Source organism: Melanostigma gelatinosum (assembly GCF_949748355.1).
Source record: "Melanostigma gelatinosum genome assembly, chromosome: 14".
NCBI lineage: Eukaryota > Metazoa > Chordata > Actinopteri > Perciformes > Zoarcidae > Melanostigma > Melanostigma gelatinosum.
The window spans coordinates 14,473,050-14,491,644 of NC_136647.1; the positions used below are offsets into that span (position 1 = coordinate 14,473,050).

The following is an 18,595-nucleotide window of genomic DNA, read 5'->3' on the forward strand; positions in this document are numbered from 1 at the left end:
CTTGCGTTAGAACTCAAGCAATGATTTCCAAAATCCGCACTGCACTAATGTGTCATCATTGATTTGTACACACAATTTGGAAGTATGGATTCAAATCACTGAAACGCAGGAGGATGTATCGGTTCGTGTTGTATCTTAGGCATTAATACAAATATCAAAAGATGCAATGCCACATAAATAGAGTAAAAACACAAATTTAATATACACACATATTTAAATATGTCTAAACATACAGATGTATGCATGTTTTCAGCAGTTCAATGCAAAACAGAAAATATTCGAAAATTATAGGATACATTTACTGGCAATTCCAAGATGCAATTTTCTCATCCAACTAATATGAATAGTCAGTATGTATATAGTTATGTTCAATACCACATGATCTGTTTCTCCACATTATAATGAGATTTTGAAGAAATAAGGAATTTGTATTTAACTACAATATGACTACACCATTTTCCATAAAATCTGAATCTGCCAACACACAGAGCTAAAGACATATCACAGCAATCCATTGAAAGACAAACAAAACAATGTACTACATGTGTATACTTGCAAATTAGTAGGTTAACTTGAAACAAGTTACATTCTACTTAACCGTTCCCTAAAATTTCAAGCAAACTGCAAATATAAAATGATCACAGATTCACAATATATTACACATCTCTAATTGTATAATATACAATTCTGATTCGATGATAGTTGACAAAAGAATTCTATAACTTTGTAATTTAGAACATCTCTATAACTCCTACACACACACACACACACAACAGTGGCTCATCAAATTGGCTTTTTGAAAAAATCCTCTGCACACTTGCCAAATGGAGAAAAAACAAACAATGCACACCTTTCAAAACCATTTAAAAAATCCGTTCTTTTAAATATTGCAACAATGGCATGTCTTTGTTATTAGATACTATACAGCAGAGAAAAATAGTCAAGATATAGGAGAGATTACATGTTTAAGATAGAGTCAAAATTTATATGACACTGAATGCTCCCAATATCAAAAAATAATTTTAGCTGCAGCCATCAATTTGTCAAATTACTACATGTGAACAATGCATTACTTTTGCACCCATTTGTTAAAGAGAGATCAAAAGAAAAATACAAACAGCTGGCCATATCTATACGAACATAATCATTTTCATTAAAAAGGATTATTTCAGCGTCTATGTGAAATAACAGGATTAGAAACCATTCATTTACATTTGATTGTCATTACAAAATATCTATAAATCAAAGTAATCTATAAGGTATAAAAGCAGAACACATACATTTCTAAAAAATACCATCACAAAGAAATCTGAGAATGTCGTATATCATTTCTGGCAAGGCCTTTGAACAGTATGAGACGCCAGTTCACATTATACTTTACTGTGTACATGTTTTGATATATGGCTACATGCCATGCCAAAGTCTACAGTTTAAAAGTACAGGCGGAACACAAAACCACTGACACCGTTACAATGCATCTCAGTCCAATTCAATAGCCCTGCAATAAATGCTGTGTTTATAAAGCTTATGATGTTCAATTGATGTTTAGATTGCGTCAGAGAGGCATTGATTGGAGCCTGTGATCATTTCTAAAAATATGGCTGTAAAATGACAATAGACTTGAATTAATACCTCTGCAACAAAGTGCAGTATCATTATAATATTCAACAACAACTGAACGCTACAAGCATCACAAAGGTAGTATTATTTTGCAGGGTTATTACATTTCTATCAACTGGTGCTCATGAAATCGTGTTCACCACTCCTGTATATTGGCCATTATGTATTTACATCAGACGATTTTTGTCTGCTGAATGAAAAAGATTAAAGGTGTATATGTTATTAATTTGAGTCAGTTATTGTCCCCTCACCATGCACCTGCCACATAATGTCTGTACTGCTTCACCATAGTGAGATAAGCTAAAACATGAACATTCCTGCTGCAGTGTAACAAAAGTCCTGTGTGTGAAAATATCAGAATGAAATTCAAATTCAAGCTCTCACTCTAAGTTTTAACAAAGTGTTAAAGAGGCAAACATTGGTGTCTCACAAATCATTTAGAGCAGTCCACTTCCGCTCCATTCGGATTTCCAGTCATCCATCTCATCTTCCAAGGGTTTTGATATAACATATACGTATGTTCCTTGATGCGATTTCTTTTAGAACATTGAAACATTGAGAACCTGAAGACACACAAAAAACAGAAATCCACAATCTTATGAATTGGAAAAGAATGTTCTGGCACAATTTATAGCCTAGAAATATATCTTTTCAAGACACACTGTTGTTTGGACAATCATAAGTTAATATCAACTGTGTTGTCATTTTGTAAATATGGGATTATATAGGATTGAGAAAAAAAAAAGCACAGTTTTATAGACATTTTGATGGAAGTTTGAATCCATTGTAACTGTTGTACATATGATCTACTGCTGGCGTCTATGTCGGAGAAAGCTACAAATGTTTCATAGCCAGATAAAAGCATTGCTGAGAACAAACAGCAGGTGAGTATTTGATACTCCAACTTGTAATACCCGATTGTATGGATAACACATTGTATTCATCATTATCTTTAAATAATGATTCATGATCATGAAAAGTTACCTCAAGAAAACAGGCCTACAAATCACTCACATTTACCTGTTAAAAAAGCAGTTAATAATCCTTACCGAATCATCCATGATGGAAGACGGATCGAAGTAGTCCGGCTTTAGTTCAGTTCTTTCTCTGCGATTCTTTGATGCTGGCTGAAAAATAACAACTCAGTCACAACAATGCTGCAGAAAATGAAATGTAAATAAGGCACCAAAAGGCTTTTTGATCTTTATAGTCGGAAAAAAACCATGGAGAAAAAAAAAGATCCTACATCAACTGTGGCAATCAAATCTGACAATTGTGCAAATTGTAATATTCAGCACCACAGGGAAGCAACAACACTTTTTTCTATTTGGGAGAAAATTGCTCAATAAAGCATGACTGGGTTACAGACAGTTAAAATGTGGTTGACGAGTTTGTACTATTTACTGTAAATATTTGCACATGAACCGCCTTCAGGCACTCTCTATTTGTGGTCGGCGAAATGCACATTAACAGTGGCTATAATCAACCATATATCAGGTGAAAATGTGGAAACACTGACAATCTGAAATGGGTCGCTCGTAGTGATTAACGAATCATCACCTGAATCTGCAGCTCCTCTCGGCTTAACAGAGCTTTGCAGCGAGTTTCGGCACACTGTTTATCTGTCCGGCCCACAAGCTTACCGTTGTGTTTCACTTTCACGGCTCTCATAAAATTGTTTTCAGCCGCAGCAAGCGGCTGTTTTAAGATAATATTTTCTAAAAACAAACCGTACACTAGCTGGTCACCACCTTACACAGTTAGTGACTCGCTGCTGAACAAAGTGGAGCATTTAGCAGCTGAACAGTCAGACGTTTCACTCAGGAGTCGGTAGAGACCACAAACGGTGCTAAAATCACAGTAAATATTGGACTCGCATTCACCGTGTGGACACATACACGACTCCAAATGAATGACAATGTTGCTCTGTGACGGCTGTATGTGTAAATAAGCAGCTGTTTGCCAAGTTCGCTGTATAAAAAGGTTAAAACTTAAAAGTTGGAGATATGTCAGTGATGTGTTCACGTCATGTTTCTTCTGGCCCTAATTAGCAAAATGATTGCAGTGTTAAATTACCAAATCGATGTCCATTGTGTCAAAATCCATGCCCTCATTGATGTCCTCCAAGCGGTCCTCCGATGACATCATCACGTCCTCCACTATTGGCTCCTCGTCATCCTCCATGAGTCCTGAGCCTCGACGACTGAGGAGTACACACAGACACTTGTTATGAGGCTGCGCTGTTTCACATACTGTCTGATGTCCAGATGTTATTCTAAAAAAACCAGTTACATTTACCAGGTTTCCTTCACAATTCAAACCTATTGACTGTACTCTGAAGAGGAGTGGCCCCTTACATTGCTTGCTGCATGTGGTTCCTCATCTTGGCGTAGTGCATGCTAACTCGCTCTTGCTGCTGACGGGCTTCTGCTTGTTGTCTCTGTGTCAACATCCAAGTAACCTGGGTACTGTGGGTACAGGGTTCAGTATTCAACAACACTTCATGATTCCCGTAGTATAACAAAAGCAGCACAAGAAGCTGTAAACAGCAGCAACATCAAATATTCATTTGAAGGTAAGGTAAGGGGTTGGGAGAAAGGTGTCCGTACTTGTAATCAAGGGCAGCCTGGTGGTGAGGCTGCGGCTGCTGCTGCTGCTGCTGCTGCTGCTGCTGCTGCTGCTGGAGGGGCACCGGCTGATGGGGATGCTGCTCCGCTGGCATGGTGAATGCGGCAGTGTAGCTGTCCTCTGGCCTCATCTTCTTTGGATCCCTCAGTACAGTAGAGGTGAGGTGGGGCGAATGCATCATTACCGGCGTCTGCACGCTCTGCTCATGGTTCATCCAAACTGCATCACTGCTGCTGCAGCTGTTCTCCTCTGCTGTGGAAGAGAAATTAAGAAATGATTAAAGAAATTATTTTAAAAAAGAAATTATAAAATGACAGAACTTGTATTTTTTTAGAGGAGGTTCCTCGGTGGATCAATGTTGCCTACTGACTGACACACATTGTTCCCAGAAAATCAGTATTTCCAGCTTTTTGACTGTGAATTTGTCATTTAAATACTTTAACAACAAACGGGTAATACTTTTATTAAAAGGAGGCACAGAAAAACAATCAAACAAACAAGTACGTTTAGTGCAGATTATCTCATGTTGCATGTCAATTCACAAAAAACACAAAATAAATCCTGATCTGTCAAATTTGCTCACCTTCGGGCAATTTCCTTTTGTTAGCAGTGGCTGGCTTGGATTTCTTACTCCGGGTGGACCCTCGACTGCTGATCCCACTAATAACAGACACGGTGTCATCGTCCCCGCCCACCTGCAAGGAGTTCCTGTACGAGATGAGGGGCAGCCAGCAGTCCTCTCGCTGCAGGGCCATCTGAACAGTCATGAATCGCTCCAGGTACACGTGACTGTCGAAGTGTCAGAATACAACTGTCAGAGTTAGGATCTTCAGAGTTCCTCTTCAGCTGCATGCTCAACATACACATACATCATGGCACAAGTCTTCCAGCTCAAACTTACACTGTTCTCTTGTCCTGACGAATTAGTTTGCTGGAGAACTCGCTCAGGACATCCAAAAAGGCTAGATTGAGAGGTGGACTTTCCTGTCCTTGGGGACTAGGCTCCTTAAACGCAAACTCAATCCCATCCCTACAATACAGAGGGAGATAATGATTTGCCAGGCCCATGAAAACACAGATGTCACTGTAAGAGCTGATTTGCATGCAAAGCTGTAAACCACAAGGCTCAGGACTGTTACTTACTTATGCAACATGGCAATAGCCTCCCTGTTCTTCATCTGATCCAAGCCAAAAGTCAATGAGAAGCGTCGGGCTAGCTCTTTTATGCCACAGAAGGCTGACGTTGAGCGGTCGACATTAAAGCCAAGTTCAGACAACATCTCATTGAACAACTACAAAAGAAAAAAACAGAAATAGACTTTCAGGTGGTTTCACAGACTGAGATGTCTGAATCCTAAACTCAATGCATGTGTGATCTGCCATAACTTAAGCCAGATGTATCCCAATTCCTTTTATTTATTTTTATTATAAACAAGTTTAATAAAGACCACCATTTTACTGTTTCCGTAGCACACTGGAGCAAGCTTGTGCAAAAGCGATGCCTCATATGTTAACATGAAAGTCAGTAAATGTTTTAGATTTTGTTTCAATATTATGGCAGATTTGCTGGCATCTACCAATATATATATTTTTAAATGAAACAAGGCCACTACTCATTGTTTTTTTACAAATGATCAAGTCTCCAACCGGCAAAGAATCTTACCATTTGCAGGCTCAAGACGAGCGTCTTTGCACACTGAACTTTGTTGATTTGTCTTGTTTTACTCAGCGTTTCCTTGATGATATCGCCATAGTCATTGTAAAACTAAGAAGAAAGAGAGGGAATACTGGCATTAAGAGGAGCAGGGTCGGAGGAATTCATTTTAAGTGATTTAAAAAAAAAAGGGGTGTAAACATACCCTCATATAGTGTTTGAATATATCTGCTCCGGTGTTTATTTCCACCACATTGTAAATGATTAATTTGCAATAGGCAGCTAAAAGGTTTCTTCGCTTGTGCAGAGCCTCAATTTTAATGGCTTCATCATCTTGCTGTCCATCTAGAAAATACAAAAGAATACAAATAATTCTTTTTTTTTTTTAATCATTCGAAGTCCATGCCCCCTTCCTGTTCAAATGTTAGTGCGGTTGATTGACACAACGGGGACTGACTCTGACCTGTGCTGTTGTTATCATCATCCTGATCAATGAACACTTGATCCAGAATGAAGTTGAGCAGCTCGGCCTGCAAAGAAGAGTCTGGTGTATAGACCAGAGGCTCCAGTTGTTCCCGGCCTGAAGACATAATTTGGTGACTGACGATCAATAGCAGATCACATAGTATGGTGAAGGCCTGGAATAAACACAACACTTCAGCATTTATGAACATTGTCAGTGGCACTGAAGAATGGCCATGTAAAAACGTCAGCAATGAAAAGAAGCGTCGCATCAGCATAACCCCACCTGTTCTTTCACGGCGTTGTTGATGCTGTTTAAGTAACGCTGACACATCAAGCAGAAAGCTCTCATTTGCTTTCTCACAGTCACTATGTCACCCTAAACAGAGCAAATGTTCAGTTAGACATTCCCACAAGTGAACAAAATACAAGCCAAGTATTGATGGATCAATGTGAATTTAAAAAATAATAACAATACAGTATATCAGTATCATAGTTTAAACCAGCTACACTTGATGGAAACTGGTGCGCAGGTTTAATACTTCCTGAAACATTTAGTTTAATTCGTGCCAAAATCAGTCTTTGAGAATAAAAATAGCTTTCTTTATACATTTTGTAAGAATGACATGAAGACGTGTAAAGGTACTTTTAAACTCAATGTGCCCGGCTAATGGCTATCAGCTGTCATTTGACAAATGTATGCTTAGAAATGTGTTGTTTCTTTAACAGATATCCTTTTTACACCGTTCGTTGGACACTTATTTTGCCAAGAATACCAATAAATGTGCCATAGACCGATATTTAAATACCTTTAATGAACTGCCATCTGAAACCTTCGCTAGATGCCACAGGATGACGTAATGTGTGCACTGCATTGCGTGAATCACAATCTGTGGGAAAGGAGACAAGCAGATCAGATGAGCCGTACTATTCCACACCAGACCGTGTGAAGCCGCATCCTCACAGCACGGACGTGTGTGGATTTTACAAACAGTCGATGTTCCGTGGTGGGGAGAGATGAACTTACTTGGACTTTTGATCGAATGATTCTAAATACAGCAATGCATTGCTCCATGTAATTATCTCTGCTTTCTACTCTATTACTTTCCATGCGTGCACTTCTTGTCATGTGATCCCCTACTCTGATTACAGAAGCAAAGTTACTTGTTGACATGATATGTAAGAAAACCAGCGTACTTGAGAAAGGCGACGGTAACCTGGATATTTAAATACGACATCGGGAGCATTTTTATTAAACTCTCTGCAGCTCTCAACGTTGCGACGCCTGAGCCGGTGGGACGTAGCCAACGGTGCTAACAGCACTAACAGTACAAACTACCGCAAACGTGCTGACAAAGCCAACAGTGTTTACCTGAAGGGGAACCGGAGGGTGGGTTGCTCCGCTTCCGCGACAATACTGGTTATTGTTGCTTTAGCATTTTGGAGAAGTTACTTACGAAGTTAGAGAAGACTCTGCTGTTACCTGTTCGGGCATGTCCCCGTTCTGCAGACCCGTGTTAAGTAGCCTGTAGTTGCTGGTGAAGAGATCCCACTTAGAGAGGTCATGTGCACTGGAAGCAAAAATAATGCAAATGATAAATAATACATAATAACATTCATTTATTCAAAATTCAACTTGAATGCTAGAAATGCTGTTACTCTCTCTGAACAAATAACAAGATAACATGTGAACTGCTTTACTTGTGGAAAGCGCTGATCTTCTTGAGTGTGGATAGAACCTGGTAGGCATCGTCTTCATCGGGTTCTTCACCCTGACAAACAAGAGATCAGACCTGTGAAACCCTGGATATTCACCCTCGCCTCTCCAACTGTTTTCAAACATTCCACTCAAAGAACAAAATCCTGCGGCACCCACCTCTTGCAGGAAGTCCTCCAGGAGTCTGTCGAACTTGTCTACAAGCTCATCGAGAAGCTGAGAGCGAGCGATGTCCACGCGGTTGAATATGGTGAACTCCTCGTTGCAGAGCGAGTGGTAGGTGGTAGAGCAGGCCTCCAGGACCTCGGTGTCTGTGTGCTTGTCCTGGACCGCCCACATTTGCCGTAGCAAGGCATCCAAATGCTTAATGAGAACATGAAAGCACAAAACAGTGTTTAACTGACACTGCATTCCATTTACAAGTTGCGTAATCAAGAACTAATTTAAAAATAAATTGACAAACCTTTTCTAACCGGCCAGTTGTGTAGATGTCAAGATCAAAGTACTTTGGTATTTGTAGCAAATTGGTCACCTTATCAATATCAACGCAGTACTGTGATGAAAAAAGGAGAAGGCCTTTTAGGTTGAATGGTCACGAATCAAACCCGTTGACTGTCGTGCAAAACACAGGTAATCACCTTTGACAATAACAGAGGCAATGCAACGGCAAACATCTCTGTGATCCGTGTCCGATCATCCAGCTGTGTCTTCTTCTCCTTTGCAGTCAGGACCTTTTCCATGCACAAAAACCCAACAATAAGACAAAATCATTCAAACAACAAGGCTCATCTATGCGAGCATGACGAGCAGACACTCACCCTTCTTCCGGTGCCTCGGCCTACTGGAGGGTGGCATTCACAAGCCTGCCGGATGGCGCAGAGCATTATCTCAACCAGAGCCGTCTCCTGGCGATCAGTCAGAGCTAAAGATTGCAGACGCAGACATTTACTGACAATGTAATACAAATAAAAAAAGTACTAAGAAAAGAAAAGACAATAAAAAGAGTGTAAAGAAATAAAACAATGTCTTTTCAGAAAGATTCCCTTTCCTCATACTGGAGCTGCGAGCCAGTAATTGTCTTAAAGGGCGGATCTTTACCTTCCTCTCCTGGCATGGGCTCATCCAGCAGCAGGCTGATCATCGTCTCCCAGTCCTTCAGCAGCTCTGACCCGCACTCCCACAAGCTGTCCACCAAGTAGGCCCCATGTTCATGGAGCTGTAAGACATCAAATGGTTAAATGTTTATTGGAACAAATTCAAACCGACTGAAACAAGGTAGATTTCTTGCAAAAGCAGATCAACAGATTTGTTGAGATGGACATTGTTATTACAGTGAGGTTAACATCCAGAAGTGAGAGACACAGGCCCGGTTACCTCGCTCTCCAAGAAGAAGAAGACAGTGGTCTTGATGAGACTGCCATTGAGGCTCTGCCGGCCCCTCCTGGGTAACCCCTCCTCCTCGGGACCCCGATGGCTGAAGAGCCTTCAATCGGCACAATATCAAAGGCTGTTAAAAATGTCTGGTAAAGGCAGACTTTGTGATTTCACAGGATTTCCCCATTAAAGCAGCTGTTTTCAAGTTATATATGTACATGCCACATGTATTGTTCTATATTATTTCTGTAAGGATATATTGTTTATATGTTCTGGTTGTTTGATGGATTCAACATAACATTATTATAACACATTATTGTTTCTACGACAATATATCTCATGTAATCTCACACAGTTCATTTGGCAGGTACACCAATTCTTTGCACTATAAACCGGCTTCTCCTACAACATTTCTGACACTTAACCATGTAATGTGTTGATTATAACCGCTTACATTTACAGTTCAGTTGTTTTACAATAGTTTCAAAAGACACATCAAAACACTTACTTCTTAAACAGAAATTCTCCTGCTGAAACCGCGATGGGTCGATGTGCTGAGTAAACCAGATGATACACACTCTCACAGTCCTCTGCTGTCAGGATCTCATCACTACACCTGTCAGACCAAATGCATACATTCAGAGTTAAAGATGAACATTTAGATATTTACTGAAAGGCAAATGTGTGAAATAGTTTGTTTAAACATTCTCACAGAAGCGTTTAGGATAAGTGAGCACGTGTGAATATTGAATCTAACAAAATATGGTCATATTCTCCCCATTTAAGTCGGAGTAACCTCAGCTATGAACAGAAATGATGACTGAGCAGTAATGGATACGGGTAATGTCTCCAATTTGGGCAAAAACACTGTATAAAAAAATCCCAATGTGATGGTTTATTTATCAAGTTGACTTTAATGAGTATTACATCTTTATAGTCTCATGATATGACTTCATAAAACGAGAAGAAATGCAGAACAATCCCATTCAAGAGGAGGGACGGTTACTCACTGCAAGACGAGCGTCAGAAGTTTAATGGCTTGAACTGCAACATCATATTCCTTGTCCAGCGTCATCGACACAATGCGGTCCTGTCAGCGAGAGTAGGTTTATGTTCCAGAACATTAGCCGTCACGTCATGCACGATGACGTTATTACTCTTTAGTTATCGGCACATGAAGACACACCAGGGAAAAGTCTGTAAATCTCCAACACATTTCAATGACGCTGAAGTTTTGTGACTGCCGGCTTACCTTGAAGCGACTCGTGAAGAGCTCCAGCCGTGTGCCAAGCTCTCTGCTGTAGAACAGGCCCTGCAGGGCGCTCAGACACTTCAGTCGCACCTCACCTTGCTGGAGTCACAGTAGAAATACATGAACTATGTACCACATATGAAATCAGGCATTACTTTGTCTTTAACCCAAAGCTGTTTATTGTTATTATGCACCCCTCTAGACAAAATATAATGATCTAAGTCAAGAATAAATTGATCAGATTTTGATTCAAAGATGATATGGACTCCATAACATTTAGTTCTCCAATAGGTTCTGCTGGTCTTATGCTGATGTGGATGCACTTCTCTTCATGACTTAGATCGTTAAAACATCATATGTCATAATCGTACCCTAAAACAACAACTGAGCACTGAATAGTGGAAATGAAAGACAAAACAGGAACCTTTTGTGACGTTACTATCCTGTTAAATGGAAAAACAACACAAGTCACTGCTTTTCACAGCAAAAGTCTTCCAGCAAAGATGACTACATCTGGCTTGTGTTGTGAAATAACTGCAGAAACGCTTGATAAATGTGTTTGGACAATGTATTTCACTTCATCAGCTTTTTTTTAAGTTCCGGTTAAATTGTAGTTTGTACAAAAAACAGTGTCCATCTGTTAGCTCACCTTGTCATGCATTGTCCAGCCAACATACTTCAGGTAACTGTCATTGAGGAAGGCGTCACTGTACAACTTCATCCACACTCCAATCTCCTCAATACAAATAGCTCGGATTTCAGCAATGGCATCACTGGCAAAAAAAACAAAAATAACTGATTCAATTATCCATTAACATAACACAACATGGCTTTGTGTAAACACAATTGTTCAGGTTAAACTAAAATCATACGGACTCAAATAGGTGTCGAAATTATTTTCACACTAGAGGGCGCCAGAAAGCCGGCAATGAACATTGAAAGGTTTCTGCTGGAAATCTCAGTCAGCGAGTCCATCAAGGATTCACGTACCGATATCTGTGAACAAACACTCCTTTGAAGATCGCATTCATCATGTTTTCAATTTCGTCTTGATTTTCTTGAAGCTGAAAGATAGACAGAAAGTGATACTTATTAAATTATTTGCATGAAAACAGCGAAAACAAAAAGACCCTCGTTCAAATGCTCAACACAAAAACAGATAAGAATGACATTCAAGAGGTTTTGCTGGAGGAGCTCTGTCAGAAGTCCTTTTAGCTCCGATAAAGGCCACGCTTGGTATTACAGTCGATTTTTCCTATTTTCAACAAATTTCTTCTGCTGCCAGAAATCAGCAACTTCAGCAGAGTCAGAATAATCGTATTAAAAGGAACCTAAACAATTAGAAAATATTAAAAGCATAGCTGCTTTAACATTACTTTAAACACCGATAATTACAGAGATATTCAGACGGGATGATATCATGGCAACAACTACTGAAAGATATAGGTTTAAAGAAAGAAAAAAGAAAAATATATATATATATATATCTATAAATATATCAAATATATTTTATTTCAGCTGAAGCTGGAGTGCAGGACTTTTAAATATAAATGAACTTCCCCTAGATTCAAGCCTCTGCCTCCCTTGGTGACTGAAGTTTGGTGCTGTAGGTTTAAGTGTAATATTTAAAGTCCAAATTGATTCAGATCAAAGCTTTATGATTTCAGGTCGAATGTGACATTATTTTTGCCCTGTGGAGTAAAGCAGACTCTACATGGCAGCTCTAGACTACTTGGACATTTGTCCAAGAAAATTCTAAATACGTGAAAATTGGCAAACGCCACAATTTCTCATAAATCATTCATTCATTCCACATAAGAAGTTAAGATTACACTCTTGACTTATTGTCATGTAGCATCTAACCTGATATTGCAAAGTGCATATAAATAGGTTTAAGGGTAAATTAAGTTAGAGAATAAATAATAAACACATGAACAAAATGTACTCTGTGAATGAATGCAGCTATGATGTCATTCATTTAACTATGAATATGAATCGATATCAGTTCACAGTTAATTACAGTTCCTCCTCTGCATAGAGGTTGGTTTACAGCGTATTGCCGGTAACACTCGTCATCTTCTTGCTTCTTCACGGTATATTTCGTGTTAAGACAACTTTTCTTTCTTCTCACCTCTTTGCGCTTCTGTAACAGGAACTCCAGCCGATCGTTGGCCCTTTTTGCAACAACCTTGTTCCTCTCCGCCTCGTACTGTCTCTGCGTGTTGTCCATATTGATGCTCAGGTTGAGAGCGACGTTCACCAAGGCCGTCATCAACTTCATGGCTTCGGAAAACAACAAAATTCAGTAAACACGCCTGAAGGAACAACAGCTTCCGCACAGTAACGGCGTGAGCATGCATGGAGCAGAAGTGCCGAAACGTGCGCATGAAAACGGACCTGCTAGTGTGCTTGTGTGTCTGAACGCCCGGACCTGTGAGTCAGACAAGCCGGTGAGCAGTGAGATGACTGTGTCCATCATATACTCGTCGTAGATGATGCTGTACTGACACTGACGAACCAGAACCGCAATGAAGTCGGAGAAGCTGATCCTGAATTTCTTCCACTGTGGTCCTGACATAGTAAAGGGATAGTCACCGCTGTCCTGTTGGATGACATCAGAGAGAGGGTAAGAGTCAGGGGGGGGGGGGGGGGGGGGGAATCATATTTGTTTCATAATGTTAATGTCTGCCGCATGCTGTTATCTGACAACGGCACAGATTTATGGTTTGATTATTCTCTCGTTTAAAAATGAATTTAAGTAACTGAATGTAAAAACACATCCTGCATCACCTCATCAAACTCCTCTGTCATTTTTCGGATGATTTCGGAGTTCTGCATGTGTCTGAACATCTCTCCACTCACAGCACCTGTGTGAAGAATCACACAATGGCTGTCAAGTTCAGCATTTTCATTTGCTTTCAGCCACCTGACCACACAGAACATGTCAGACACTCACCTTTACAGCCAGAGCACTGAATGAAAAAGTTGATCAAGTCCAGGAGAGCATGGTCCCGGTCCTGTTTGTATGCCTCGATCCAGTCATCGACAACAGACTTGAAAGAAAACATACAACTTCCATCGCCACATGTTCAGGATGACGAATACAATTGCCCCAACGGTATGTAATCAAAATGAAATGGAAACCACAGCGACAACACCAGTCAAAAATATTTTCACAAAAAAACAAAGAGAAGATGATAAAAAGAAACCATAACACATGACATAATCTCTTCACCACAGCAGTGTGCACCCACCTGTGTGGCACTCTTCCCCATTTTAACCACCTCGAACAGGGTCACGTTCTCCATCCCGTTCTCCTGATAATGGCCGTTCACCCTGCCAACACCGGGGGCCCTTCCTGCTCCCCCACCTTTGGCCTTGTCTCCAAGCGCCTTCTTCCCTTTCTTGGCTGCCTGTAGGGGAGAAAGATGTTGAATGGAAAATGAAAGTGTGTTATTGTGTTTGAGTATCATAACTCTGGGAACGCATTAAACGCGCGTGTAGACTGAACAGCTTATCGGGTTACTGGGAATCAAAAAGCTGTCACGGTGTGGGACTAACTCACATTACAGGCATTTCATATAGACAGTGATGTGGCATTGACTCATTTCCTGATCAAACCCAGCTGCTGCGTAACATCACGCTGTTTCTACTCTGTGTTAGTCCTGCGATGTACCACTGGAAACCAGTCCAGAGTGTTTCATTGCCTTCCACCCAATGCCTGCTGTGTTCGGCTCAAGCCTCCCTGTCACCCTGATTACACATGGACAGATGTGGAAAATCAATAAATGTCAAAGGTTTGCAAAACATACCATGCCCTTTCCTGTCTTTGCATTTTTGCCATCAGGATCCTCAAGGTCAGTATCAGACGACAACTGAGATTCTGCCTCTCTGTGCACAAACAGATGAAGTCATTACGAACACGAAACACACTTCAACAATAACATTTAAGTTCCTTGAGATAACATCACAGTGTACATGCATGCATGCAATAAAAACAAAGACAAAAAAAAGACACGTGAGATTTGACAATACACGTCAGTGATGCTGCGCTTACTGAGTAAATTGAAACTCTGTGTGCAAATCCTGCGCTGCTATCATTTCTTTAACATTTTCTGGTTCTGCTGAAGTGGGTGCGTCTACTGCTCTGGACCCCAAGCAACAAGGTATCTGCACCTGGAAAATAAGACAAATGAGAAGTTTGTGTTGATGAGTGAGGACATTGACACTGGCTGCAAGAAACTCACGGAACAAATCACAAGATATTTTACAAAGACCACATGTTATACTGAAGACCGGGGATGAAGAGAACATGTTTGTTTCTCTTGTCAGAAAGACAAAAGGCCCTAAGATGCTCCAGCCTGGCAGTGCACCACTCAAACGCCTCGGTGACACGAAACAGCAGTCTAGCTACTTAGGAAAAAAAATGTAATCTAAGTGACTGATTTTACTCTATTCATACAGTAGATTGTGAAATTGTGCCCATCTACTCGCTGCTTTTTTACAAACAAAAAAGCAAGCTGGAGACTTCGCCCAGGGGTCTGAGAAGAAACCTTTTTCAATATTTTCCGACATTTTCCAACAAAAATGTAATAATCTCAACTGATGAACTGACGAAGAAAACAATCATTAGATGCAGCCCCGCTTCAATCAAACATCTTGTTCAGAGCGCTCCTCCATAACCGAGCTTTTGTTTAATCCTTAATGGCGTGCTTCCCTCAGTCATTGCACAGACTCACTTTCACTCTGTGTTCTAGAATTGTACTCGCTGAGAACTCCTAAATCCTGCTTTTATTTCCAACTGTGCGAATAATTCAGAGCTTGAATATCAGTTATTTATTCCTATTCATTCATTCTATGTTGCATTATTAGGTACTGGTGCTGAGCAAATCAAATCAATTAGTTAATGAACTTCATGATGATTGGTGTAACTCTTTCCAGCCATTCATCCAATGTGTGGTAGTTAATACATTACATACATGAGGATTATATGCATGTTCAATATTTCATGCATGTTTTACTTCGTTTAATATAATTGTTAATTACTGTCTATTGACTGCTCTGATTCTGTACAACCGGCACAGCATTTTTTTTAATGAAGCACAATTATATACGAGGACCGAGTACAATGTGTGGGAGTATTTGCAGCTGAGCAGTGAAATTGTATTTAATGACTATCAAAATCATGCCCCTTTCTTTCCTTGTCTTGATAAGTGACATGCTACATAAGGGACAGGGGCTATTCACATGGTGATTGTGTGTAGTGTTTAACTTGGTAGCCACACTGACAGGCAGTTAATGTGTCTTATTCCTCCCCTGCTGTTAGACCCTTTATTCACCTCTTGACTCAACGTTGAATAGAAAATTCTACTGAGCTAGAAAGGTAGCCGGTATTCTAAAAGGCAAAATTGAAAATTTGCCATTTGCCAAGAACCAACGGCAAATGTACAACTGTGTTCCTGCTGACTCACATGAGCGAATGACAGTATGCAAGCTGCAGACAAGATAAAGAACTTTCTGGGCCCACCACAGTATTATTTACAACCACAACACAAGCACGGATGCATGTGTGTGTGGTCGTCCATGTTGGGAGAATGTGATCGGTGTTCAAGTTGAACTGGTCATGCAGGTTTGGGCCTGGAAAACATGTGCAACCTCTTGCCGTTTGGTTTAACTATTGTTCTGCGCTGACTGAAAATGTCCATGATTGTCTGTATTTAAGAAGAAACCCAAGCACACACTTTTGTAGGGGCCATGGGGAAATAACTTAGTTATTTTGTGAACCAGATAAAATTATTTCTGTAAGTTTATGTCATTCATCAGGACAAATAAGATACGCAGTTTCCGGTGCTTCTCAACTCGTTAACTTAATTAGCATTACAGCAGATGTTGTCAGAGAAGGGAGATATGTGGGGGCGTGTCTACACTTCCACTCAAGTGTAATGAATGTAAACATGACATGGTTTTACTTGATCTGAAAACATGAGGGGTCTGATTTAGGACTCCACGAATGGAAATGCGTACTTGGCTTGAGCCCCTAAATTTAACCTTCGTTACTTTCTTGGACAAGTGATGCAACAGTCTCATAAGTGTTTGTACCGATCGTTGACTCTAATGTGACTTTGAATACGTTATAAAGCAAGTTGACCCCAAAACAATTCTGACACGCGCAGTTGTTTTACTTCCGAAATACAAAAGCAACTACAGATGTTTCCTAAGCTGCTGATTCCTATCCACTCATCGCTTCCTGACGTGCCCTGTCTTTGCTACGACGGCAAAGCAGCTCTATGGCTAACGCAGCTAGCTAACCTTACTGACGTCTGATGTTAGCCGATACGTTATCTAGTTAGCTACCTTTAGACCCGCTCCTTGGCCACTTCATTCGTATCGAACAACTCATTGTAGGATTAGGATTCACTTTAAGAGATTTGATACATTTTCAGCATCAGATTAGCGTTAGCTTTGCTAGCATTACCGTTAGTTCTAGCAGGCTAACGGGACCACTACTTATTAACACCAGCCAGAATGCTACCTCATCATTATTAACCACGCTATTTGTAATTTATTCTGATGAAGTTGTACTTCTATGTTATTGACACCTAATAACACGGATGTCGAGTGCCTGGTCAGCTAGCCTCTACAGCAGCATCAATGACAAACTCCCTGGATGCCAACGTTAGCTATCCGCCATTTTACAATTTCACGTTACTTACCTCGTTTTAAATCAAAGACGGACTGAAAGCAAATAATCCAAACGTTGCGGACTTTGCAAAGAGGGCGCTGTCGTTATTTTCCTGCACAAACTGTCATTTTCCAAAACTCGTAAATAAAAGTTTTATTTGCTAGCTTACGTTAGGAAGCTCCTTGGTGGCTAACATAGCAAGGTACAGTTTGTATTTTCCTAGTTGTGCATGTCGCACACGCACCACCTGTCGGAGGCTCCGTGAACTGCAGGTAAGAGGGGCCACATCGTGGCAGAGCTTCTGACTTTTCTACCCTGTGATCACAACTCCACGAGCTCATTGACTCAAAATATCCACTTCAAGCAGCAACATACAAGTCTGAAATGAATCTGCATGTCTCCAAGATTACAAATGTATCGCGAATGTATTTTTGTATTGCATTAACAAATGTATAAACATGTTTAAATTCTCAGGAAATTAAATAATGAGGTGGTTAACCTTGAGTTGTGTGACAGGAGGAATAGATATGCTCAAGACATTTCCATACCACAACCCCTTCATGACCCAAATTAATCTTTAAAACATCTTAGTCACTAGTTTTGACCTCCTCAGCTTATTTCATGTGGCGTTAAAGAGCAAGCTGCCCTCATGTTTCATCCGTTCTGTGTATGCTGCTACTGTGAAGTAGGCTAATGTGATATAAGTATAAAAAATACCACGGAGCAAACAAAAGTAGCCTGTACTGGTGACTAATATTAATATCAACATCATGACTGATCATTGATCATTTGGGTATTGAGCATTATGAACCAATGGCCCCTCAACAACACAAACCTGCATGTTGTGACTGCAGAGTGCAATGATTGAGGAAACCAAGTGATGCAAACATTTCAACCAAAACTCCCAATCATATTTTTGTTTTGCACAACACAAATGGGATTTTTTTTTAACCCCAAATCCTCCTGAAGGCAATAAACATGATAATTCCATTTTATAACCTTGTATTTTGGTTGCTTGGTTCTAGTTCTATCAGGACACTGGATTGAACACCGTAGACTGTCTTCCAGACCAGAACACTCTTATTCATACAACTCTGTTTTAATACAGCTATTATGAACATGTTCATGTTGGTATTTGTAATATTCACACTGATATACATTTGTATGACATTAACATTATTCTTACTTATATCAAGACTGTTGTTA

At 40.1% G+C, this 18,595-nt stretch overlaps 1 protein-coding gene across 2 annotated transcripts; it reads right to left on the bottom strand.

The window, feature by feature from the left end:
• Positions 1-178: 178 nt before the first annotated feature.
• stag2a (STAG2 cohesin complex component a) lies at positions 179-17,605 on the bottom strand. Of its 2 annotated transcripts, none has more exons than XM_079283605.1 (34): positions 17,421-17,605; positions 14,765-14,883; positions 14,520-14,598; positions 13,962-14,120; positions 13,664-13,760; positions 13,498-13,574; positions 13,105-13,309; positions 12,839-12,990; positions 11,698-11,771; positions 11,357-11,480; positions 10,708-10,806; positions 10,466-10,545; positions 9,964-10,071; positions 9,456-9,564; positions 9,180-9,297; positions 8,900-9,003; positions 8,720-8,812; positions 8,545-8,634; positions 8,241-8,444; positions 8,066-8,136; positions 7,848-7,935; positions 7,174-7,254; positions 6,651-6,743; positions 6,366-6,540; positions 6,108-6,247; positions 5,912-6,013; positions 5,392-5,540; positions 5,150-5,278; positions 4,832-5,037; positions 4,230-4,497; positions 3,978-4,088; positions 3,697-3,823; positions 2,670-2,747; positions 179-2,183 (listed from the first exon to the last, which is right to left on the bottom strand). In XM_079283605.1, the coding sequence occupies exons 2-34, from the start codon at positions 14,806-14,808 to the stop codon at positions 2,160-2,162; spliced, it is 3,858 nt and encodes a 1,285-aa protein (XP_079139731.1). In that variant the 5' UTR covers positions 14,809-14,883; positions 17,421-17,605; the 3' UTR covers positions 179-2,159. The 2 variants fall into 2 exon arrangements, with proteins under 2 accessions (XP_079139731.1, XP_079139730.1); XM_079283604.1 differs by having other exon boundaries at positions 4,230-4,500.
• Positions 17,606-18,595: the final 990 nt, after the last annotated feature.

Excerpts from the sequence above, each read along its gene's own strand:
- stag2a (XM_079283604.1), bottom strand. The coding sequence starts at position 14,808 with ATGATAGCAGCGCAGGATTTGCACACAGAGTTTCAATTTACTCA. Across the intron at positions 9,298-9,455 it reads TCTTCTTCTTGGAGAGCGAG|CTCCATGAACATGGGGCCTA; the intron begins GTAACCGGGCCT and ends GATGTCTTACAG. Across the intron at positions 8,813-8,899 it reads GCCGAGGCACCGGAAGAAGG|GTCCTGACTGCAAAGGAGAA; the intron begins GTGAGTGTCTGC and ends TGCATGGAAAAG.